The sequence below is a fragment of the Strongylocentrotus purpuratus genome, unplaced genomic scaffold, assembly GCF_000002235.5.
Source record: "Strongylocentrotus purpuratus isolate Spur 01 unplaced genomic scaffold, Spur_5.0 spur5_contig_864, whole genome shotgun sequence".
NCBI classification, from domain to species: domain Eukaryota; kingdom Metazoa; phylum Echinodermata; class Echinoidea; order Camarodonta; family Strongylocentrotidae; genus Strongylocentrotus; species Strongylocentrotus purpuratus.
This window is the reverse complement of record NW_022145573.1, coordinates 111,814-137,286: the sequence shown is the minus strand read 5'-3', so window position 1 is coordinate 137,286 and position 25,473 is coordinate 111,814. Positions and strand designations below refer to the sequence as shown.

Sequence of the window (25,473 nt, the reverse complement as noted above, 5' to 3'; positions counted from 1 at the left end):
TTAGTGAAAAAGTACAATTCCTTCAAGATTCAAATGTTTTTTTTCCATTATTATTGGTCACAAAACAGTAAAACCCACCAAAACATAAATGCAGATTCGAAATGAAAGTAAGGCTGCTCAAACAATGGACCCATCGCTCTATGCGTCGAGTATGTTTGTGATAGAGCGCCACAGCGGGCCGATGTGAAGATCGGTTAACCGTGGCGCGGAGAAGCCACGCCCTGTTCCTATACGTCAGACACGCGTAAGCGAGAAGTCCATGTATTTGTTAAGGTTATAAGCACACGAAATTGCGAATGTATTTTTGATTGACACAGGTGATTAGAAAGATACATGCTTGCTAAGACAGGCTCGTATGTACATACTTAATAACTGTTATGACAATTCGGAGTACAATAATATTAAATGGCAAAGAGGGTTTTGACATTTCCGCTTATCATAAAAAAGAAAAAAGTTTCGTCAATTACAATATAACAGATAGACTCAAAACAGTTGAATGCTATACAGATAATAATGATTGATAAAGAGTGAGGACTTCGGTCTTGATAATACCAGTCGTCAAGATCAAAGGATAACGAATACTTTTCTCAAGCCCATTTGAGGGTAAAGAATACATTCCTGCATGATACAAAGTTCTACTGCATGTCCCCTGGAAGGAATACAATCATGACAATTTAGGATTAGTGACAACCGTACAATTCTTTCAAGATTCAAATGCTTTACCCATTTGGACAATCGAATTTTCCATCATGATAATTGTCACATACAAAAACCAAAAAAATAAAAATAAACAAATAAATTGAGTTTTGAGAAGAAAGTTAGGCTGGTCAAACAATGGACCCATCGCACCCATGCGTCGAGTAATTCTGAGATAGAGCACCACTGCGGACCAACATGAAGATTGGTCAGCCGTGGCGCGGAGAAGCCACGCCCAAACGTTAGACACATGTGAACGATAAGCCCATGTATTTGTTACATTTTAATAAGCCCATCATATACGAATCGCGTGACTGACACGGGTGTTTTGCAAATCAAAGAGATTCGTTGTGCAGATGAGAAATATTCATGCATGCTAAAGCAGACTATGACATAATGTTTGATAGCATGAAAATTCGGAGTACAATTATTAAGTGGCAAAGAGGGTTTTGACATGAATTCCCGGTCATCAAAACAATTTCAGTCAACCACAATAAAACAGATGGATCCAAAACAGTTGAACGCTATACAGATAATTATTGATAAAGGGTGAGGAATTCGTTCTTGACAATCCCAGTAATCAAGATCAAAGGTTAATACAAATTTGTCTACGACCCCTAGGCCAGTGGAGGGTAAGCTATACATTCCTGCATGATACAAAATGGAGCTGCATGACCCCCGAAAGGTCATGACAATTTGAGATTAGTGACAACAATACAATTCTCTCAAGATTCAAAAGCTTTACACATTTAATGCGGTTTTGAAAAGAAAGTTAGGCTGGTCAAACAATGGACCCATCGCACCCATGCGTCGAGTATTTCTGAGATAGACACTATGAACATGACTGACAATGAAAGCGGACAAAATATACAGTTCCCCAGGTACACAAAGGAACATCCCTTCACTGCTATTATATAAAAATGTGTAGAACAGGTGTCACATGCATATTCACCTTTTTACATAATAGCAGTGAAGGGATGTTCCTTTGTCTACCTGAGGAACTGTATATTTTGTCCGCTTTCTTTGTTCGTCATATTCATAGTGAGAGCACCACTGCGGACCAACATGAAGATTGGTCAGCCGTGGCGCGGAGAAGCCACGCCCAAACGTTAGACACATGTGAACGATAAGCCCATGTATTTGTTACATTTTAATAAGCCCATCATATACGAATCGCGTGACTGACTGAAAATCTGATGAATATTGCCACTTCATGACGCAGATCCAACTATTGTACCGAACGTATCAATTGCGCATGCACACAGACTGATATATACCGTTTGTGAGCACGCTTTGAAGCACAGTTTTCGCTATACCATATCGTATACTCGACTCTTCTCCGAAAAATGAAATGGCTTTTGACGATATACTTCTAACTCTAGGAGAGTTTGGGACCTACCAAAAGATCACCTTTGCATTGGTTTTTATGTTTTGGTTTCCAGCTGCAGCTAATGTTCTTGCTGTGGTTTTCTTGGCAGGTTCGTCAGACCATTGGTGCCAGGTAAGTTGAGCCAAGATCAGCAATTTTCGTAATACCATCATGTGCAGGTCTGAATAGGATAAATTTATGTATATTCAAACGTTTTGCGATCGTTTTTTACTTTTGTTGGAGAAGGACGAAAAACAGTATAGTTTATATTATGTGTCGTGAGGAGACATGTAAAACAAAAAAAGGTATTCAGGTACTTCACTTGAACATGATTTATAGAGAGTCTATCTACAATTGACCGAAATATGTACATTGAATGATCTATATTTTATGATATTCTGAGTAAACAATAATTATATGGTATATATATTATATAATAACCATGTGAGACAGGAGGATACTACTTATTGTTGTATTATCTTTATCCCACCACTGTGTTTCAAGTTAAATGACGATTTAGTTCTTCCCTTCAATGATTGCAAATTTAATATATTGAGCTATTTTGAAGAAAAAATAGGTTAAGAAGAGGATGCAGAATATAATATGAGAACAACCAACGAAGTTGTATTTAACAAGCGTATGTTATTGCTGTCCACATGGATAGCTTATGTGCCTTTTCTTTTATAAGACACGTCGAAAAATCTATTAAAAATGTGCGGGAGCAATGATTTGGCTGGCAACAATTGCAAATTATCGAGAAACTAAGTTTTGTTAATTGTTTCCTCGTAGATATGGCATTATAAATGATTTTGGAGTTATTTGTCCTGCGGTATAGGCCGACAGCACGAATAGAATGGTTACCGTTCTATTGAGAATTAACGTTTATTTCCCCTAACATTGCCTCATCAAAACGAAATGATAGTTTTTCTTTATTCTCATGGATATTGATAATCATTTCAAGTGTTCAACTACTTTTAAGACTACGTCAAATTAATGAACAGTACATCCAGTCCTTTTGGACGTTTACTTGGGTTTCGAATCGGGTATTTTATTGTTTTCGACTGAGTTGCATTTCTCTTAAAGGCCGGCTGTACTAGCTTGGCCAGGAGGGATTAGACTACACAGCGTGGTCAATGACAGGTGGCTATCTCATCAACTCAGCTCTCAATTGACATAAAAAAAAGAGGATCACGGGGGACCAATGATCACCGATTAGGCATTTTTTTCTATATAGAGGGAGCAACTAGCTACAGGTAGGACAGTGGGGTTTTGATATTCAGAATATGCGGATTGTAAATCTTGTTTTACACAAAAAAGCTAAATGAGCATATCTTTTGAAATATGAACTAGGCTCATATTCATTGACTCAAATTCAGTATAACTCTTTGATTGGTACTGTCGGGAACGAATAAAGGTTATCGTTGTCCTGTGATAACCTCCTTTCTATTTGAGGATATCTTTCTGATGTTAGAAACTCTCTTACTTTTGTTGTCTGCACCCTCACCTTTTCCGTCTTTGTCTTACAGTATCCGGTAAAAGGTAAAACAATATTATTATGTCTAAGAGAGCTTGGATAAATACAGTTGTCGGACATGTAGGAAGAGATTGACACCCTCTATCGTTCTAAGGTTACATTAGAAGAACCCTATCGTAACTAAATGTTAAGTAATGAGGGAAATTTGAACCCAGTTTGGGATGACAACTGTCCAGAAACTTTCCAAAGAGGACTACATTATTTAAGAGTCCCCGTGATGCAGTATAGCGCGCGTCTATTAAAACAACATTATAATAAAAAGGGGGTAGGGGAGGGGGAGGGGGGGGGGGTCAAACTTTTTTTCGTGAGGACCTTTAGCATAATTTCGGAAACTCCAATAGACCTCCTGAATCTCTCGAAAGGCTCTGGGCTCAGGGGTTCTCCTGCCAAAAAAAAAGCGCCCGACCAAAAATTATCTTCCTAACAATATGATTTTTTTTTTTTAAATCGGGAAAAGTTTGTTTTGGGAGGTCTAATTCCTGCATTTCCGCATTTTATAACCGTTCAGAAACATTTTCTCTGAGCACCCTATCTCATCTCACTGTCTCCTAATTTCTAGTATACCCCGCCCGCCACTGTTTCCTTTGCACCGTGTAAACATCCTAGTGTAACGAGAGGTTGTAAAAATAGTGAAACTGAACAGAGCTAAAGCTAAATAAGGCAATATAGTTGTAACGAGGTAACGAGATATTTACCATGCAATCTGTTTTATATTAAGTTATTGTTGTGGCGTTAGTCAATAGAGCCTAGATTTAGCGTACAGGCTGTACATTTAATTTATTGGACCAATATTTCACAACATGATATTCTATTTGCTTGTCTTCAACACTTTTACACGGTTATTGCCAAAACTAAACTATGGTCCTAATAAATCAAATGTTAGTTTTAAATTAACCTTTAACCGGTGGAGGTCTCTGATGGTACAATACTTGAACTTAAACAACTACAAATAGAAAGAGGTGATTTAAAAACTATTCAGAGTTTCAAACAAAAAATCACAACAATACCCGGTGGAGGATGGTCGCACGTGATCGATACCAGGGGTTTCACGTAACAACCCTCCCTCCTGCGGATCCTCCCCCATTTAAAGGGTTTAAAAGTGTTTTTTCTGTTAGCTTCGCTAGAGAGGAATCATCGTATTAATCGGTTTGTTGACCGGGAGAGAGGAATGAATGGGAGGAGGTCTTTATATCTTCCTCGTTCGTCATTCTCACTCTTCCCTACATTTTCTCTACTGTTCTCCCCTCCTTTTTCGGGGGGGGGGGTGGTGAGTGGGGGGGGGGGGGATTCGATGGGATCGGGGTCGTGCATCTGGCCATCTACGCCACTGCAAAGTAATGTTCTTTACTGCTTTACCAATTCACATCTCCCTTATGCGCTTAATAATTTATCGTCCTGCAAGTTAGGAGACGTGATTAAAGTATACTACAATAGAAATTTGCATATATTTTGTATTTTGATGAATAGTAAACACTAAACTGTAACAACAGACGCGGTTTAAAGTCGATACTTATTTTTTTTACTTCTTGCATAGGTATCTGAATGGAACAATGCTGACTGCACTGGGTTAGGATTAAATGAGAGCGATTGCGCATTCTACAAAAAATATCTCAGCATTCCACATTCCGTAGCAGACGACGATACGATTGTATACGATCAATGTCACAAGTACGATGTCTCCCAGGTATCGTTTAGTGATGCGATGGCGTACTTTTTGGAAAACACCAATCAGAGTGGATCTCGCTATGACTTCATGTCATGTGATCAAGGATGGGTGCACGACAGGGCGTTATCAGCATACACCCTTACCCAGTCGGTAGGCCTAACACATCTATTTCTTATTATTCCTCCTTCTCCTATTCCTTTTCCTCCTCTTTCTTCTTCTTCTTCTTCTTCTTCTTCTTCTTCTTCTTCGTCTTCGTCGTCGTCGTTGTTGACGTTTTCTTCTTCTTCTTCTTCTTTTCTTCTTCTTCTTCTTCTTCTTCTTCTTCTTTTCTTCTTCTTCTTCTTCTTCTTCTTCTTCTTCTTCTTCTTCTTCTTCTTCTTCTTCTTCACTCTTATTTTGTAATTAATTAAAGTTTACATTTCTTGCACGATACGTGTTGTCTTTTCATTAAACGTTTATTGATTATATCAGCCCTCCCTGGTATGTGAAAGATTGGCTGCAAAGAGTGATTTGATCTAGCATGTGTTTAATAGCAATAATTGCGACAGAAATCGGTTACGGTTGATTTGACTAAATTCATATTTGAAGATCTGTTAATGAAAGGAAAGTGTCAGCTATTCGCCAGAAAGTTGTGGCACTTCAATATGCAGAAATGACGACTGATTATTTCTAACCAAGTGGAAGTCAAACTTTCAATAGAATATCTTTAAAAAATAGCTTGATGATGAAAGCAATAATCTTGCCTTTCAAATATGCATTTACTAATCCGGCAAGCCATTGTTATTAACAATTTTGAAAAATACATCATTATTTGATGGTAAGTAAGCAACCATTATGATAAGATAAATATATGAGCTATTTTACATCTAGAGAGGGGTACGGGAAATTTGTATTTTTTCATTTCAAGCCACTTCCGTCCATCTAAAGGTTAACCGAAATGCGTAAGAAATCTACATCGGCAATGAAATGACATAGTTGTTGCTTTCTTTTGGATTTCCTTGCAGTTTGACCTGGTTTGTGACCGGAAATACCTGATCAATCTGTCTCAATCCATCTTCTTCATAGGCGTACTCATAGGCTCTCTCCTTTTTGGTGCAATTTCAGACAGGTAGGCCTAAAGTCAACACTATTACACGAAAAGGCACTGGCTTTATAGTTGTGTTTTTTATATAACAAAGAACGAAAAAGAAGCGATAACATTTCTCGAATAAACTTATGTTCTCTCATCAGTTAAAAAAGGTCCGATTTCTAAACTGAATATGTTTTGTAAATAATGTGTGCCCTTCTGGCTCGAATGACGGGTGAGGAAGCGCGGGGCGGGGGCGGGGGCGGGGGGAGGGGCACTGGTGTGGAAGAAATGCTCTGTGATGGGGGAGATGGAGTAGGGCAGGGTTTTCCATGAAAATGTAATAGCATTGTCGGTTAATAATTGTCACGATATGATTTATGATAATGAAAATGATCCATTTTTTTTAATTGGGCATTCCTGATACATTATGTATCTAGGCGTTTCCCAAGGACCTTGGAATTCATTTTTCCATTTTAAAGTTCCCTTATTAACACACACTGCATTCAAGAAAAAAATGATCTTACCATGTACCCACTTACTACACCTGGTTAACAGTTTGCCAAAGGACGTCACAGTCATGACAGGGAATCAAACTGCACGACACCTTGTGATTTACAGTCCGTGACTTATCTTATCCACATCCCTTGCTATGTTTCCCTTCCTCGATGTCGTGCTATCTCCCCCTTTTAGATTTGCTTCAATTCGTTTTGGGGAAAGTGGTGGGGTGACAAGCGCCCCTATATCTTGCTTTATCACTGATATTTCATCACAGATACGTATAATCTTGTGGATATATCACTGAATGAACAATGAATATGTTTTGTAAATAACGTGAGCCCTTCTGACTCCTATTTGCAATAGGAATCCCATCAGAGTTGGAACATGGAATGTGAGAACACTGTATCAGAGCGGCAAGCTGGAAAATGTTAAACAAGAGATGATGAGGCTAAATGTCATCATTTTGGGACTAAATGAAACAAGATGGCTGAATAACGGCGAGTTTGTGATAGATGATTACAGATTGATTTATGCAGGAGGTGAAACGCATGAAAGAGGTGTGGGGTTACTGCTGGATCCAGATATCTCAAAGAGTGTGTTGGGACACTGGTGTGTAAGTGATAGGGTGCTCCTAGTGAAATTACAGGGACACCCTTTTAACATCTCAAACATAGTGATTTATGCACCAACGGCAGATAGCGCTGATGAAGTTATTGACACATTTTATGATTCATTAGATAAAGCTAAATCCCAGTGCAAATCGAATGACATTGTCATTGTCCTGGGAGACCTGAACGCTAAAGTCGGTCATGGTACAGAGGGCAAAGCAGTAGGTCCGCATGGAATTGGTGAACGAAATGAACGAGGAGACAGATGGGTTCAGTGGTGTGAGGGGGAGAACATGGTCATCACTAATAATTGGTTCAAAGAACACCCTAGACGAGTATACACTTGGAAGAGTCCTGGCGACATCGTCAGAAACTAGATAGACTATATTGCCATAAATAGTAGATTTAAAAGAGCAGTGAAACAATCAAAAACATATCCAGGGGCTGAAAATCAATTCGATAAGAATAGTAATGTTTACCAAAGAATAAATGAAATTTCAGGTAAAAAGCCTGGTTGTTCAAACCCTGGCTGTATCAAAGGAAAAGATGTTTGAAATGAAGGACAAAATGAGTAGTTGGATGCAATACACTGGCGAACTTTTTGAAGATAGTAGGGAACCAATGCCAAGTTTTGCAAATAAAGTCAAAGGGTAGAAAATTCTTAAATCTGGAGTCCGTTGGGCAATATGTCAAAGATGAAGAAGAACAAAGCAGCTGGACCAGATGGTGTGGTCACTGAAATGTTTGAAGAATTAGACGAATATGGTGTTGATAGATTAACAGAAATTATTAACAAAATATATGATGACGGAACATTTCCTGATGAATTGGGCAGATCCATTTTCATTACTCTCCCAAAGAAACCGGGAGCCGTGGATTGTGAGCAATATAGGACAATCAGCCTTATTTGCCATATCACTAAGATTGTTTTGAGGATTTTGCTTTTGAGAGCAAGAAGTAGAATATCTCCTATGGTCGGAAGGGAACGATTTGGTTTTGTAAAGGATGCGGGCACAAGAAATGCAATATTTGTGGTTAGAAATATAACGGAGAGAGCAGTCGAAATGCAAAAGGACGTGTATATGTGTTTTATTGATTATTCAAAGGCTTTTGATAAAGTAAAACATTCAGAACTTTTTGAAGAGCTGAAAAAGCTTGATATATATAGGAAAGATCTAAGACTGCTACAAAGTCTATATTGGAATCAGTTTGCATGCATCAGGGTAGAAGGAGAGTGTAGTGAATATATTAACATCAGACGGGGAGTCAGACAGGGTTGTGTTATGTCGCCGGACCTGTTCAATATGTATAGTGAAATCATTCTAAGAGAATTGGAAGATGAAAATGGGATACAAGTGGGTGGTCATTCGATCACAAATATTAGATATGCTGATGACACTGTTTTATTTTCTGAATCAGAAAAAGATCTCCAGAGACTCCTGAATGTAGTTGTAAAAGAAAGTGAGAGAATGGGACTAGAGATCAACTATACCAAGACAAAGTGCCTGGTGGTCTCTAAGAAGAGCAGTCCAAAATGTAACTTGAAACTGAAAGAACAGATTATTAAACAAGTCTCCTCATTTAACTACCTCGGCAGCATGATCACCGAGGATGCCAGATGTGAGACAGAGATCAAGAGAAGGATAGCTCTTGCTAAATCTTCATTTTCAAAGCTAGGCAAAATTCTGACAAATCGAACAATGAGTATGAGGACCAAAATAAGAGTATTGAATTGTTACATCTACCCAGTACTTATGTATGGTAGTGAAATGTGGACTTTAGCCTCTGATACTAAAAAGCGTTTGGAAAGTTGCGAAATGTAGTTCTTAAGAAGAATGATGAAAATCCCCTGGACTGACAGAGTTAGTAATGAGGAAGTTCTTACACGAGCTGGAGTGCAAAGGAAAATGATACGTGAGATGTTGATTAGGCAGTTGAAATTCATGGGCCAACGGAGGCAAGTCTTTTGTCAACTTTGTTTGTTAATACGACAGGTAGCCAGTGAATTCGTTTACTAAAATTATGGAAATGCAAGCATTAGTTTAAAGTGACTTGGTAACATTGTTGAAGGTTGATGAACAAATTGCTTAATTTTGTATATAATGTTATTTACTAAATCCTTCTACTGTACTCCCCCTTTGACATGCAAAAAATCCTGAAAAATTTCTCAAACCACGAAGACATCTATGGTTTTCTGTGAAAATGTCGATGTACGACACCCTCTAACAGTGATTAACAGTAAATTCTCCCAACCATTTTTTAATTTTCCCAAACGTTTTTCCATGAAAAAAAAAATAAAACAGGCTATAAAAAAATCTGTCAACACTTAAATGCCTGGAATGGAATGTATGTAGAGCCATTTTAATGCTTTGTGACGATTTCCATTCCCCTAAAATGTAATTAAATTGTAATAATATAGTTGGGAGAATTGAGGAATCGATCAGATCAGTTTTTCCCTATTTGTACCATAAATAATGGTCCGTTTTAACTCAAATTTTCAAATTATCTTTAATTGTACATCTAGCATTGAAGTCACCACCTTAGCACCACTATCTCTCATCTTAACAATATTACCAAGTCCCTTTGAGCAAACAGAATTTTGTTATTCCTTGCTCAGTTTTAATGATTGAGATGTGAAAGGGCAGAACATGAATTTTCTAGAAATGTGATTTTCTCTTTGAAACTCAGATACCGTTCGCCAAATGACTTTTTTGTACCCTTTCTTCAAATTTGCGCGTGAAATATGCATCATAATGAGTTGCATCAAATGTATAAATGGACATATCATATATTATACATAAATTTATTGTTATAATTAACATTGTTATTGTTATTAGAATTGTCATTGTTATAATTTCATCATTAATTTCATTTTTATTATTACTAGGTCTGTTATTCTTCCTTTTATATTATTATTATTGATACAATTATTTTATTTTCATTCTTCTTATTATTGTTATTGATATTATTACTATATTATCATTACTATCATTCTTCTTATTATTGTTATTGATATTATTACTATATAATCAATACTATCAGTCTTCTTATTATTGTTATTGATATTATTACTATATTAAAGGAAACCAAAACCTTCACACTAAGTTACTTTTATTGTAAAGTTTAAAAGATTTGAATAAAATCAGTGAAAATTTGAACAAAATCGGGCAAGGAATAAGAAAGTTAGAGCATTTTGAAATGACTAGTCACTAGAGGGCGGTATTCAATTTGATGACATCATCTGTGAACAACTCTCCATGCCTTTTGTACATAAAATTTCACAATTTTTTTGTTTTCTTCGTATTTATTTTTGTTCTTGATCCGACTTCATAACATGTGAAGTAGAATATCATTTTGCATTCTATATCTTGCTTTCAGGGGAGTACATTATCTCAATCACAAGAAAGATAAGAAGGAAAAACATGAAATTTGATGTACAAAAGGCATGGAGAGTTGTCCACAGATGATGTCATCAAATGGAATACCGCCCTCTAGTGACTAGTCATTTCAAAAAGCTCTTACTTCCTTATTCCTTGCCCGATTTTGTTCAAATTTTCACTGATATTTTTCAAATATCTTAAACTTTACAATAAAAGTAACTTAGTATGAAGGTTTTGGTTTCCTTCATCATTACTATCAGTCTTCTTATTATTGTTATTGATATTATTACTATATTATCATTACTATCAGTCTTCTTAATATTGTTATTGATATTATTACTATATTATCATTACTATCAGTCTTCTTAATATTGTTATTGATATTATTACTATATTATCATTACTATCATTCTTCTTATTATTGTTATTGATATTATTACTACATTATCATTACTATCATTCTTCTTATTATTGTTATTGATATTATTACTATATTATCATTACTATCAGTCTTCTTATTATTGTTATTGATATTATTACTATATTATCATTACTATCAGTCTTCTTAATATTGTTATTGATATTATTACTATATTATCATTACTATCATTCTTCTTATCATTGTTATTGATATTATTACTACATTATCATTACTATCAGTCTTCTTAATATTGTTATTGATATTATTACTACATTATCATTACTATCAGTCTTCTTAATATTGTTATTGATATTATTACTATATTATCATTACTATCAGTCTTCTTAATATTGTTATTGATATTATTACTATATTATCATTACTATCAGTCTTCTTATCATTGTTATTGATACTATTACTATATTATCATTACTATCATTCTTCTTATTATTGTTATTGATATTATTACTATATTATCATTACTATCAGTCTTCTTATTATTGTTATTGATATTATTACTATATTATCATTACTATCAGTCTTCTTATTATTGTTATTGATATTATTACTATATTAAAGGAAACCAAAACCTTCACACTAAGTTACTTTTATTGTAAAGTTTAAAAGATTTGAATAAAATCAGTGAAAATTTGAACAAAATCGGGCAAGGAATAAGAAAGTTAGAGTGTGTGTGTCTGTGTATTTGGGTTTTTACAGACGTGTATCAATCAGATATGATTATTTACGTCTGGGGACCGACTTTTAACGTCACCATCCGAAAGACGTGACTCAGTTTCGAACCTGCGTTCTCGGCTGAATCAGTTTGTAACTTCCACTGTTAGCTGGATTACAGGCGCACGCCACAACGCCTAGTTAGAGCATTTTGAAATGATTAGTCACTAGAGGGCGGTATTCAATTTGATGACATCATCTGTGAACAACTCTCCATGCCTTTTGTACATAAAATTTCACAATTTTTTTGTTTTCTTCGTATTTATTTTTGTTCTTGATCCGACTTCATAACATGTGAAGTAGAATATCATTTTGCATTCTATATCTTGCTTTCAGGGGAGTACATTATCTCAATCACAAGAAAGAAGGAAAAACATGAAATTTGATGTACAAAAGGCATGGAGAGTTGTCCACAGATGATGTCATCAAATGGAATACCGCCCTCTAGTGACTAGTCATTTCAAAAAGCTCTTACTTCCTTATTCCTTGCCCGATTTTGTTCAAATTTTCACTGATATTTTTCAAATATCTTAAACTTTACAATAAAAGTAACTTAGTATGAAGGTTTTGGTTTCCTTTATCATTACTATCAGTCTTCTTATTATTGTTATTGATATTATTACTATATTATCATTACTATCAGTCTTCTTATTATTGTTATTGATACTATTACTATAATATCATTACTGCCATTCTTCATTTTATTGTTAATGATAGCATTACTAAACTAATTACTACTAGTATTATTATTTGGGACTCTGGTGCTCAGTGCTAGTACATCATAGTTTCCTCATGAAGAAACTCTAATCATGTATTGTTCATCTGTGTTTGTAGATATGGAAGAAAAATAACACTCATCATCTCCAATGTTCTCGTGGTTGTATTCGGTGTCGGTGCTGCTTTTTCTCCGAACTACATAACTTTCGTCGTGTTGAGGGCTTTCCAGGCTGCAGGATGTTACGGGATGCTTCTCATCTCCATGGTGATAGGTTAGTTAGAGCTCAGCAAAGCCTAGACTTTCCTTTCTTAGTTGCTAAATACCCTCACACCAACGATACCGACACAAAACAGACAAAAGACCTCCAATGACCCGGAAAAATCGTAACAGTTTTTTTGTTACGATGATGTTAAATGCATGATGCTTCACATTACTGTATCGTTTATGGTGGACTCCCACTGCCGATCAAACCAACTCGACCAAGCCCAATCAAGTCCGATCACCCATTTTTCCCCGACCAATCCCGACCCCATGCTTAAACACAAGCTCTTCCCGACCGCTATTCGACCATTGACGACCCACATTCGACCATTAACGACTCCTGCACGATGTATGGTCGACCACAACTTCGATCTCTTCTCGATCATTCCGATCTACATACAATCCCAACGCGATCCCTACTAGACCAACTGGACGTTCACACGATCTCTACACAATCTCTGTTCAAACAGGGATCCAAGATGACTCGTGAATTGATTGGTTGCACAAAATATTAGTGTCAGCTGATGGAACAGTACTAATTTTTGATCAGCGTTCAGTTCATCTCAGACACTCATGAGATGTACATCGAACAGTTACAGTTGTGGGCAGTGGCGGATCAGGTTGATCGGGAACCAATCGTGTAGAAGTTGTGTATAAATCGAGATGATCGGGTAGTGATCGACGGAAAAACCCACCCCGATCAACAACTCAACCGCTTCACAATCGGTACATGTCTGCCCTAAAGAGTTACTCGACCGAACTCGCTCACTTCTCGACTGCTTCTCGATCACACCCCGTGCACTTCTCGACCGCACTCGATCTTTCCGATCGCAACTCAACCAAGGACACAATTACGTGTTGATCTAATCACATTTTCTTCGTACCGGTATAGTGATACTAGATAAGTTAATCGCTTCTAGAATTGTTAGTAACATGTGACAGCGACACGCAGGCGCGGATCCAGGATTTCTTAGGGGAAGGGGGGGGGGGACAACAAAGCCCCATCACTCCAATCTTACATGCAGGCCCCGCTGAACGTTTCTCGGCGGGGGTCAAGGGGTGGAGCCCCCAGAAGCTCAGGGGGAATAGGCATTTAATTACTGTCAGATGAGCATATTTTGATACCTTATTTGTGACAATGGCAGGACATAGATTGGTGTCCAGGGGGCGGAGGCCCCAGAAGCTCAGGGGTTTCATACATTAAATTATCGTTAGATGAACATATTTTTATTCCTTATATGTGACACTGGCAGGCCACTAATTGGCGTCAGGGGGTTTAAGCCTTAAATTACCGTCAGATGAGCATCCATGTGCCTGACTTTGGGCACTACGTGAAATCCAGGAGGCAGAGTCCCCGTAAGCTTAGGGGTTTTAAGGCATTTAATCACGCTCAGATGAGCATTTTTTTTATTTTTTATTATTTATTTTTTATTTTTATTTTTATTTTTATTTTATTTATTTATTTATTTATTTATTTATTTTTTATTTATTTATTTTATTTATTTTTTTTTTTTTATTTTTTTTTTTTTTGGGGGGGGGGGTGATCCCAGTTCAAACAGGTCGATCTGTTCATCTCAGACACTCAAAAGATGTAAATCGAACAGTAACAGTTGTGGGTAGTGGCGGATCCAGGGGGCCCGCTCCCCCCCCCCCCCTTGCAAAAAAAGAAGAATGTGTGCTAAAAAAACAAACAACAAAAGTGTTCCTTCCCCCCCCCCCCAAGCCACTAAACGAAATATCTGACGACGTAATTTTCCAATTTCCGAGGGTCCCCCCCCCCCAAAAAAAAGTAGCTCATCTGAAGGTAATTTAATGCCTAAAACCCCTGAGCTCCTAGGGGCTCCGCCCCTGGACCCCACACCAATTCGTGACCTGCCAGTATCACAAATAAGGTAAAAGAATATGCTTATCCGACCGTAATTAAATGCCTAAAACCCTTGTTCCCCCCCCCCCCCAAGCCACTGAACGAAATATCCGACGACGTAATTTTCCAATTTCCGGGGCAAAAAAAGAAGCTCAGGGGTTTTGGGCAATAAATTACGGTCAGTTGAGCATACTTTGATACCATATTTGTGACACTGGCAGGTCACGAATTGGAGTGGGGTCCAGGGGACCAAGCCCCCGGAAGCTCAGTGGTTTTGGGCAATAAATTACGATCAGATGAGCATATTTTGATACCTTATTTGTGACACTGGCAGGACACTAATTGGCGTGAGGTCTTTGGGGCCGAGACCCCAGAAGCTCAGGGGTTTTAAGCAATAAATTAACGTCAGATTAACATCCAGCCGTCCGCCTGAGGGCCCTAGGTGGGGTCTAGGGAGTAGAGCCCCCGGAAGGTTAGGAGTTTTAAGCAATAAATTACCGTCAGATTAGCATCCATCCGTCCGCCTGAGGGCCCTAGGTGGGGTCTAGGGAGTAGAGCCCCCGGAAGCTTAGGAGTTTTAAGGCATTTAACCACGGACAGATGAGCAATTTGTTTTGTTTTGTTCTGTTTTGTTTTTTACCCCGGAAATTGGAAAATTACGTTGTCAGATCTAGGGAGTTTTGGGCAATAAATTACGATCAGATGAGCATATTTTGATACCTTATTTGTGACACTGGCAGGACACTAATTGGCGTGAGGTCTTTGGGGCCGAGACCCCAGAAGCTCAGGGGTTTTAAGCAATAAATTAACGTCAGATTAGCATCCAGCCGTCCGCCTGAGGGCCCTAGGTGGGGTCTAGGGAGTAGAGCCCCCGGAAGGTTAGGAGTTTTAAGCAATAAATTACCGTCAGATTAGCATCCATCCGTCCGCCTGAGGGCCCTAGGTGGGGTCTAGGGAGTAGAGCCCCCGGAAGCTTAGGAGTTTTAAGGCATTTAACCACGGACAGATGAGCAATTTGTTTTGTTTTGTTCTGTTTTTTTTTTTTACCCCGGAAATTGGAAAATTACGTCGTCAGATATTTTGTTCAGTGGCTTGGGGGGGGGGGGGGGGGGGGGAAAGGGGTTTTAGGCCTTTAATTACGGTCAGATGAGCATATTTTGATACCTTATTTGTGGCACTGGTAGGTTACTAATTGGTGTGGGGTTCAGGGGGCGGAGCCACCAGGAGCTCAGGGGTTTTAGGCATTAAATTACTGTCAGACGAGCATCCAGGTGCCTGATTTTGGGCCCTAGGTGAAATCCAGGGGGTAGAGCCCCCGGAAGCTCGGGGGTTTCGAGGCATTTAATCACGGTCAGATGAGCCATTAACAAAAAATTGTTGCTTTCTTTAGCACAAATTCTTTTTTTTTTTGTGCCAGGGGGGCCGCACTCGTACATGCAGGCCCCGGTGAACGTTTTTCAAAGTGGGATCTAGGGGAAGAGCCCCGGCGGGGGTCAAGGGGTATGGGCTTCAGTGGCAGATCCACGAATTTCTTACCGGAGGGGGGGGGGCAAATCATGGCATGGGGTTCTGACCCCTCCCAGAGTCGGAAGCATTTGCAAGTTTAGAACCACATTAGACGCATTTTCAGACACTTCCTGGAGTAATATGACGTAAAAATCCCCCCCCCCCTCCCCAACCCACCGTTACGCCATTGAGTCTGTGATATTTTATTTCTTCCATAGGTACGGAGTTCGTCGGTCCATCGAGACGGGCATTTGTTGCCATCTTCATCTCCGTGTCGTTTTCCTTGGGGTATCTTTTACTCACCTTCTATGCATATCTGATCAGAAATTGGCGCTATCTTCTACTAACACTGAATATGACCTTTGCCCTATTCTTCTTCTTTTACCCGTGAGTACACCTCTTTCTAGGATTTCTTAATTTGCACTGCTCTGTTTCTTACGATTTCCTCTTCTATCGAAATGAACTTTATCAGGATTTATCATCATTTTATTCTTCCAACTCCAAAGTTCTAGACACAAATTTATTGCATTTATTCCAGACAAAAAATATCATCGACCTTTAAAAAAACTGCTATATCCCCCTATCGTCATTGAAATATAATGCGACTCCAATACGTTTTGTTTGCTGCTAGTAAACCCTTACGTAACATTGCTTTCCACTTGTTTTGCTTGACCAAACATGAAGGTGAAATAAACTACTTTATTTTGATAGAGTATGAAAGATAATTTTATTTTTTGTAAATCAATCGAGGTATATGTGTGATTTTGAAGTCCATCTACTTGACTCTCAATTCAAGGTTTTAGGGTTCGAATCAGAGCTCAGTACTTTCTGTTTTGTGACAAGGCATTAATCTGCATTGGCCACTCTCAACCGATGTGTAAATTGGTATCTGGCAACTACTGTGGAGTTATTTCTATTATCATCATTATTATTGATGGTAGTAGTATTGTTTGTTGTTGTTGCTGTTATCGCCGCTATCATTATTAATACGATTCATATACGATTAATTTATTAATTTCTAATCAATATTATTGTTTCTTTTTTTACCCGTTTCATATTAGCTTCATCCCTGAATCTGTAAGATGGCAGATCTCTAAAGGTCGATATAAACGAGCTGAAATTAGTATTAGAAAGGTCGCTAAGATCAATAAGGTCAAACTCACAGATGACTTCTTCCAGCAAACCAACTTCTACAACTCAAAGGTATGTAACATATAATATGAATGAATGCAACATTCTCAGGGAGACCAGTATTAATACTGATAATGCTACCTTGGGTGATCAAGGCATATTATCATTGTTATTATTGTTATTATTGCTATTCATATTATGACCTTTATTATAATTATTTCTATCCTGTTATTTATTATCAATATTATAACTAATAGTAGTAGAAGGGGTATTAGTTAGAGTATTAGTATGAGTAGTAGTAATATTAGTAGTATTTTGATTAATATTATGATGGTGGTGATGAAAATGATGATGATGATGATTATCATTATTTTAATTATTAGGTGATCTGCCGCGAAGCATGGCAAAGCACTTATTGATTTCGTCAGATTTTTTTTCTTTCTTTTTCTTTCTTTATGAATTTTCTGTTGTGGATATCTCATGAATGGCAGGTGAATGACGTTGAAACTGTCATGGCATGTAGCATATGCATGGTTATTGTGCCTAACGAAGAGATTTGTTTTAAACTACTGATGCTTGACGTCATCCAGGCGCCATTTTGTGAATTTCAAATATTGGCCATATTTAACTCATACATTGTAATTTCTGAATGACATTTTATATACATAAATTTGAGGTCATGTGTAAACACAAGTTAACAAAATCCGCGCACGTCAGAATTATAAACTGCTCAAATTCATTTTTGAATCAAAGAAGAGAACGTTTCAGGACATTTCAAGCATTTCAAAATTTCCGTGCGTAAGCGTTCGTACACGCATTATGCGCGTGCGCAGCACGTACCGAACGTAGAAACGCCGTTTTTGCATGGTTTGTCTTTCTGACATGACGACACTATTCTTGACAATCTCCAACTATTTACAGTCATTCTCGACATTCCATAATTCGTTTATTCAAAATGGTTTATTTCAAATAAAACTTTCATTGCGGCGTTAAGCCAAATTACAAAAGTTTACAAACAAATTAATAACACATAATGTAATATATAACATAGCATAACATGATATATTAAATTGGAAAAATAAATCAGTATAAATGCGAGAAATTTAGCTTATTGCAACATATGGAAACATAAAGTAGAAAGAAATCTGAATTAAATAGCATAAAGTAACATAGTTCTACCGAAATCATATAAAAGAAGAAGGACTGAAGTAAGCAGTAAACGGTAATCGGAGCAATATATGTGGTGGAAAATATCGAGAGTAGAAACCGAAAAGCGAGGAGTAACGTTTTCAAATACACTGAAACTTATTGAAATTACGAGTGGGAGAGATTTAGAGAGAAAGACTAAAGACTGAGGGGGGGGGGAGGTTTAGGAAAAGGTAGTAGAAAACGACAATGGATAATTCATATAGGAGGATACGGAAAAGAAGGGAAAAGAAGAAGGCGATGATGAAGAAGAAGAAGAAATGGAAGGAGAACAATTAGAGGAAAAAGAAGCAGAAGTAAGCAGGCGCGTAGCCACGGGGGGGGGGGGGGGGGGCACGGGGGGGGGGGGGCACGTGCCCCCCCCTAAAATTTCCAGGATCGGTTGAAATTTTGTAGACCCCTTTTTTTGACCTCGATCGATTACATGTATGTGCCCCCCCAAACATCAAACTCTGGCTACGCGCCTGGAAGTAAGAGAAGATAAAGATAAAAGAGTTAAAAGAGTAAAAGAACAAAATAAAGTGGAAATATACAACCATGCCTAAAGTGGACAAGATATGGGTGAAGAGGGGTGATAAACTATTGTCATGACAGATTCAGTTAAATTCAATCAAGTTCAATTCAATATGGATAAAATAGGGTAAAATGGAGTTTAAAAAATACTTTAAAAATCATTGAACAAATACAATACACAATTGGTAAAAGTGTATACACAAGCAAAGGCGAGGCAAAATCAAATCAAAGAATGAAGGAAGAAGAAGAAGGAGAAGGGACAGAAAATTCAAATTCATGAGCGCGTCAATGGGCAATATATAATGTCGAAAGTGGTAAAAACATTCCTAACTTGAATCCGCTCGTCAGAAAGGCTAGTAACCCCTATTTGGTTTTCATTTTGTGAAAGCCTATTAGTTCTAAATTGGAATTCATGAATAAATTTGAGGAGTCATTTGGTCATGCCGTCATCATATTTGCATAATATGAACTAAAACAAAACATTTGGGAAAAATGACATCCTAATATTTATATTCATTTGTCAAGTTCTCACTCATATATCGTTGATTTTCTTTAAAAAAATTGTATATGTTGTAGCTGAGAATTCTCTACAAGATCGATGATACCATTGTTTAATTTACCGTTTGGCATACACACACATACACAGGGTTGTACCGAACAACAGTCAGCACAATCATTTCTACTGTTTCTACATCCTTGATTACCAAAGAAGCTTGTAAATAGGCGTGTTGTATAAGTGAAAGACGTGATTTTTGTGAAAGGCCAATTCTTCCTTTGAGTTTCTACATATTTTATGTCTAGATATAAGCAACAGATCACCTAATTCGTCACCGTGGCGAATTCCATGTCTAGTTACCATTATTTTTTTTTAATTATTAACACATTGTTTTGCTGCGGCAATTTACCTCCGTAGGATAGACAAGGTGACAAGAAACACGACACGAATCTTACCGATCTCTTTCGAACACCTGTCCTCCGAAAGAGAATGATGATTATGATAGTTATTTGGTAAGTGTGATATTTGTGAACCTTGGTAATGAATCTGTACATAAAAACCAATAATTTATGAAATAAAGTCGTTGACGAAGCTGTTCATGATGATCATGGCCCAACTGGAGATGCCGGTATCTGGATGAACCTGCTTGAGGACTTTGCAGATGTAAATTTGCAATCACTAACATGGGAATTAGTATTTATTTATTAAAGTTATAAGCTTCTCTATTACGGTATGACATTTTATCATGTTTGGAGGGATACTTTTTTTAGAAATGCAGGGCATGTCCACATGAGTAGGCCCAAATAACAATCATGTCGAACTATTTTAAGGACTTATTGCTTTGAAGGTGCTCCGGTAGCAATTAACCCTGGCTTTATTTTGTCATGATATTGGCCCGTGCATAGAACTAAAATCTAAATTCAACATTCCATGGCCATTGGATAAGCTCGTGTTTCAAATGGGGTTTAAAGAATTAATTTAGTCTGAGGTTAACATTTTCCTTTCGCTAAACTTGATTTTAGGTGTAGGTGTCGTGGTACAATACTTCTTTCACTTGACCCTCAATCCAAGGGCTGAGGGTTCGAATCCGGCCCTAACATCGTTTGGAAAGATATTTATTCACAACCCAGGTGTAAATGGGTACCTGGCAGTTGCTGGGTTAATATAAATTACGGGACTCGCAGGAAGAGCAGTATTAATATTTATGTGGCTACCATGGGTCAATCGGACCCAATTATTAATATAATCATAGTAATAATTATTATTATTGTTATCATTATTATCCTTATGATTAATAATTCTATTAGTAGGAGTATAGTTGTAGAAGTAGAAGTAGAAGTATTATTAATAATATTACTTTTATTATTTTTATTATGATTATTATGATTATTACGATTATCATTATTATTATTATTATTATACTAGTATTATGTTGGCCCTACTAAAAGCTGCGACGAGACCCAAATATGACGTAAAATTACAAAAGTGACGTATGGGACACCAAATGACCATATGCCTCGGATTTTTGTCTTGCTGTTATACACTCAAGCTCGGCGCACACCACACGATCTGACTACGGTCCGATTTTGGAAAGATTTACAATAGCGTTTGATACAAACAATCAAATGTGTAAACAAATCTTACTTACCTAGGATCTGAATAGTCATATGATCATGGAAATTTAAATTTCAAGAGATTTCATGCTTCCTTAGAAGAGGATAAGACAAATCGGCTCAGAATCGTACTGACGTAAGACGACTCATTCGATTGTCTACGATTTTGAGCCGATACGGCTTTATTCTGACTAGAATAGTTGAATGCACTAAAATCCCGGTTGTCAGAAGTCTTATCATGGTTTAGAACCTAAGTCAGGAGGGTGGTGGTTGTTTAGATTTTCATATCTTATTGACTGCCCTTTCGACGAAAAGAGGAAACTTGAAGTAATCATCGGGCTTTATACTCTATAATTGTTCCATCCTGCTCTTTTACTAAAACCCGCCGTTACTAGGATGACCAATAACCTGATCTTCTATGGCTTCCATCTAAGCACGGGTAGCTTCGGAGTCGATATCTATCTGAGTTTCGTCATCTCGGGCGTTGTCGAGATCGTTTCAGTCGTGCTCTGTATCCCTTTGATCGAATGGTTTGGTCGTCGATACAGCTTTATTGCTTCCTTTGTGATTGCCGGCGTGGCCAGCTTTATCGTCATTTTCGTCCGTAAGTACAGTCGTATCGTTACAGTGGCATAGCTAGATGCTTGTGTATATAAGTACGTGATGAAATAACATAAAAGCTTATTTTTAGTCACTTATTAAGATGTTGCGTTGCCGAACTTGCCACATGTTTATTTTCACATGGTTTAAACGGTTAGGCTTGGTAGAAAATAATGGTTAGCGTTTCGTAGCTTGTGCGCATCAATCAAAGGGGATAGTCGAGGCTCCTACAAAGTACTCTAATTAACATGGCCTGAGCCAAGCTGCCCTAACACTCCAGGGATAATTTCCTACCAGGTACCTGTTTACTACACCCGAGTGGAGAGTGGCAAATGTAGATTCTTATTTTGTCAATAGACCTTAGTTTTGCATGAAATGCGAACTATTTGATCAAAAGTGCATTGACGTATCAGCTAGACCATGATCCTGATGATACCTTTGCATTTGTGTTTCTTTTTTCACAGCTGCTGGTGCGGCCAAAACTTCAATCGCCATGGTCGGAAAGTTTGGAATCGCTGCCTCGTGGGCTATTTGTGGAATTTATGTCATCGAAATCCTACCAACTCCTACCAGGTAACTCGTCAAGTATTTTATATTTACTAAAGGTTTCGGACCGGGAACATATTTCAGCCATATGGTTACTACATACTCCGCTTCACGCACGGGTTTTTAGAACTACACATTCTCCCTGATTGGTAGAATATCGAGACCATGTTTGTTATTCTGCACCTGCCCCCCAAAAAATTTCCAAAATCGGTTAAACTCTTTTAGACCACTTTTGTTTACCTCGATCGATTACATGTATGTGTCCTTCCCCCCTAAACATCAAACTCTGGCTACGTGCCTGCTAATAGTATTCATTTAAACAAAATTAATACTATTCTGCATGAATTATAAAGTTCAAAAGTAGACCCAGGGTCAGTCGACTTGAGGTCGGGCGACTCCAAGTCAATTTTAGGTGGGTATTCCCATTGCTGCATATACATATATATATAAATATATATATATATATATATATATATATATATATATATACGTATATATATATATATATATATATATATATATATACGTATATATATATATATATATATATATATATATATATATATATATATATATATATAAATATATATATATATATATATATATATATATTTATATATATTTATATATATATATATATATATATATTTATACAATTTTTTGAAATGCTAGAGCGCCGTAATGGCAGCATAGCTTAAGCCGGGGTAATAATCTCCAAGTTTGGAAGCGCTTAGTGATTTTAATAAGCGCTATATAAGAACTGAGTATCATTATTATTATCATTATATAGTGTTCACTTTCTGTGCTAAGAAAATAAGACCCTGAGAATATCACAAAATGTGCATCCCCTCTGCTATCTTACTATAACAGGAGTGTTGGTGTTGGAATCTGCTCCATGGCATCTCGCATCGTTGCTATAGCAACCCCTCTACTGTTGCTCCTCTATGATGTATGGGCGCCTGGTCCCTTTGTTCTCCAGACCATAGCTGCTCTGGTGGCGGCTGGATTGTGCTTTATCCTCCCAGAGACGAGAGGCAAGAAACTACCAGAGACTCTTGAAGATGGTGAAACTTTTGGAATGTAGGTGAACAAGTTATTATTATAAATAAATATACATATTTAGGTATTTTTACCCAGAGTTGTCACATCAGTGTTAATTATGCTCTTCCTGGATGCCATGCAATGATAAATATTATTTCCCAAAACATTGCTGAATACTACAACTGGGTTGACAGAGGCAAATTTGTGGGTATTACACACAAAAAATACATTGTCCAAGGATATAATCATCGAGTAAATGTTACATTTTCGAAATAGTTATGCAGATTCATGTTAAGAATGAATATTCCAAGCCATTTATAACATAAACGTAGGAAATTTAAACATATTCTAATATCAAACTCATAATTTTTGTTTGTTTTTTACACAATCATCTTTTCCAGAAAATCGACAGAAGAAATTCAAAGCATGGACGAATTACATTTAACTCAGCGAGGTGGTGTGTCTGCATGAGACTCTGCAACATGAACCAGAGTGGACAATAAATGACGAAATCTACTTTACATCGCTGACATGATTTTTGTACATAATGACACAATCAAATACCCACGCGACTATCTAAAAGAAAAGTATCATTATATTTTTGATGGAAAGGTGTTTTTTTATTCTCGCTGCAATAGTATGACCTAAATCAATATGTTACTATTAATTTCATGACAAATTTTGTAATGAATTGACGGTACAATACAGGTTCAGATTCTCATTAATGTTATTTCTTTATCTGCTAATTGCAAAAAAGAAGTCACAGTTATTATCATTGTTTTCTAAGGATTTTAACAAAATGTATTACGGACTACTTTCGGGACACCGTGATTTCAATGACATAATTTTGAATATTTCTTTTGTCTTTCAAAACAAATATTTGAAGAATCAAGCTCAAGATTACCGTCAAAAATTGACGTATGGAAGAATAAACAGAGCATTTTGGTGTAAAACGCTTTTTACAAAAACATTGGTTTAAAAACTAGCCCTTTCAGCTACTTTTGAACCCAAATGCTTAATGTCGGGATTGTATTTTATGTTATACTGTATCAATAATAATTAAAAAAAAATATTGGACTGTATCCAAATCTCGTAGTTTTGTTTCACAAACATGATGTGTATCGAGAAATATAAGAACGTTAATTTATAATTAAATTTCAGTTTATTTCTCCTCATCTACCAGTCGTAGTAAATCGATACATAAAGTTTGGTGTAATAGAAAAGTCATCATTTAACGAATCATTTAACTTTTTCCAGTATCTCATAGATTACGATAAATTGACAAAAGTTTATAGTTTTACATTCTTACAGGAATACTTGAACCCGTGTACGTGTGATATTAACAGCTCAATTTGAACACTTAGAGGTAGAACGAAGGCAACAACTTAATTGAAGGCAGGGGATGTCAAGTCCAAGGAGTTTGAAAAGAGGGAAGGAAGGAAAAGGGTTTTGGGCTAGATTGTTTCTTTCAAGAAAGTAACAATTCGAGGTTCAATAATGTAGATGATATATTGAGAAATATGAAAATCAAAACTTTAAGGATTATTTAGTTATACTATGAAGAAAGTTAAAGCTTGTTTTAGTTTTTTGTGATGAAGTAAATGTGCAGTGCGATAATAGTTTTCCTTTATGTAATTGTACTATATTTTAGTCATAATCATTGGAATGTATAAACGATGAATTATGTTGTATTTACGTTCGTTTATCAAATGACAAAAAGCTTTGTTATAATTATAATTCAGATTGTATAAGCAAAGACTATGGACAATTCTTTGTTTCTATGATATGTACGAACAAGAATTGGATTTTTGATAAATAAAATTCTATGAATTACAAAAGAAAGTATACCATAAAGTTCTATCCATGTTAACTAAACTTTCGCATCATTCAAACACAAGATACAGGGACAATGCTTAGTCATCACTATATCACAAGTCATGTTCACGGAGGTTATATGGCAGGCGCTCAATGCCATAAAGATCGATTGTTAATGCATAAAACAGGG

At 36.9% G+C, this 25,473-nt stretch overlaps 1 protein-coding gene across 2 annotated transcripts; it reads left to right on the top strand.

Annotated features, from left to right (window-relative positions):
- The first annotated feature begins 1,762 nt into the window (after window positions 1-1,762).
- Window positions 1,763-25,313, top strand: LOC591348 (organic cation transporter protein). Of its 2 annotated transcripts, XM_030972901.1 has the most exons (11): window positions 1,763-2,197; window positions 5,134-5,415; window positions 6,270-6,373; window positions 12,808-12,962; window positions 16,541-16,709; window positions 17,384-17,525; window positions 20,086-20,180; window positions 21,677-21,885; window positions 22,346-22,454; window positions 23,298-23,507; window positions 23,870-25,313. In XM_030972901.1, exons 1-11 carry the CDS (start codon window positions 2,048-2,050, stop codon window positions 23,937-23,939), a joined length of 1,695 nt encoding a protein of 564 aa, XP_030828761.1. In that variant the 5' UTR covers window positions 1,763-2,047; the 3' UTR covers window positions 23,940-25,313. The 2 variants fall into 2 exon arrangements, with proteins under 2 accessions (XP_030828761.1, XP_011679289.2); XM_011680987.2 differs by lacking the exons at window positions 5,134-5,415; window positions 6,270-6,373.
- Window positions 25,314-25,473: the final 160 nt, after the last annotated feature.

Bases quoted from the DNA above. Each gene is read 5' to 3' on its own strand.
- LOC591348 (XM_030972901.1), top strand. From the start codon at position 2,048: ATGGCTTTTGACGATATACTTCTAACTCTAGGAGAGTTTGGGACCTAC. The intron at 5,416-6,269 runs GTAGGCCTAACA...ATTTCCTTGCAG, and splicing joins CATACACCCTTACCCAGTCG to TTTGACCTGGTTTGTGACCG. The intron at 17,526-20,085 runs GTATGTAACATA...TTACCTCCGTAG, and splicing joins CCAACTTCTACAACTCAAAG to GATAGACAAGGTGACAAGAA.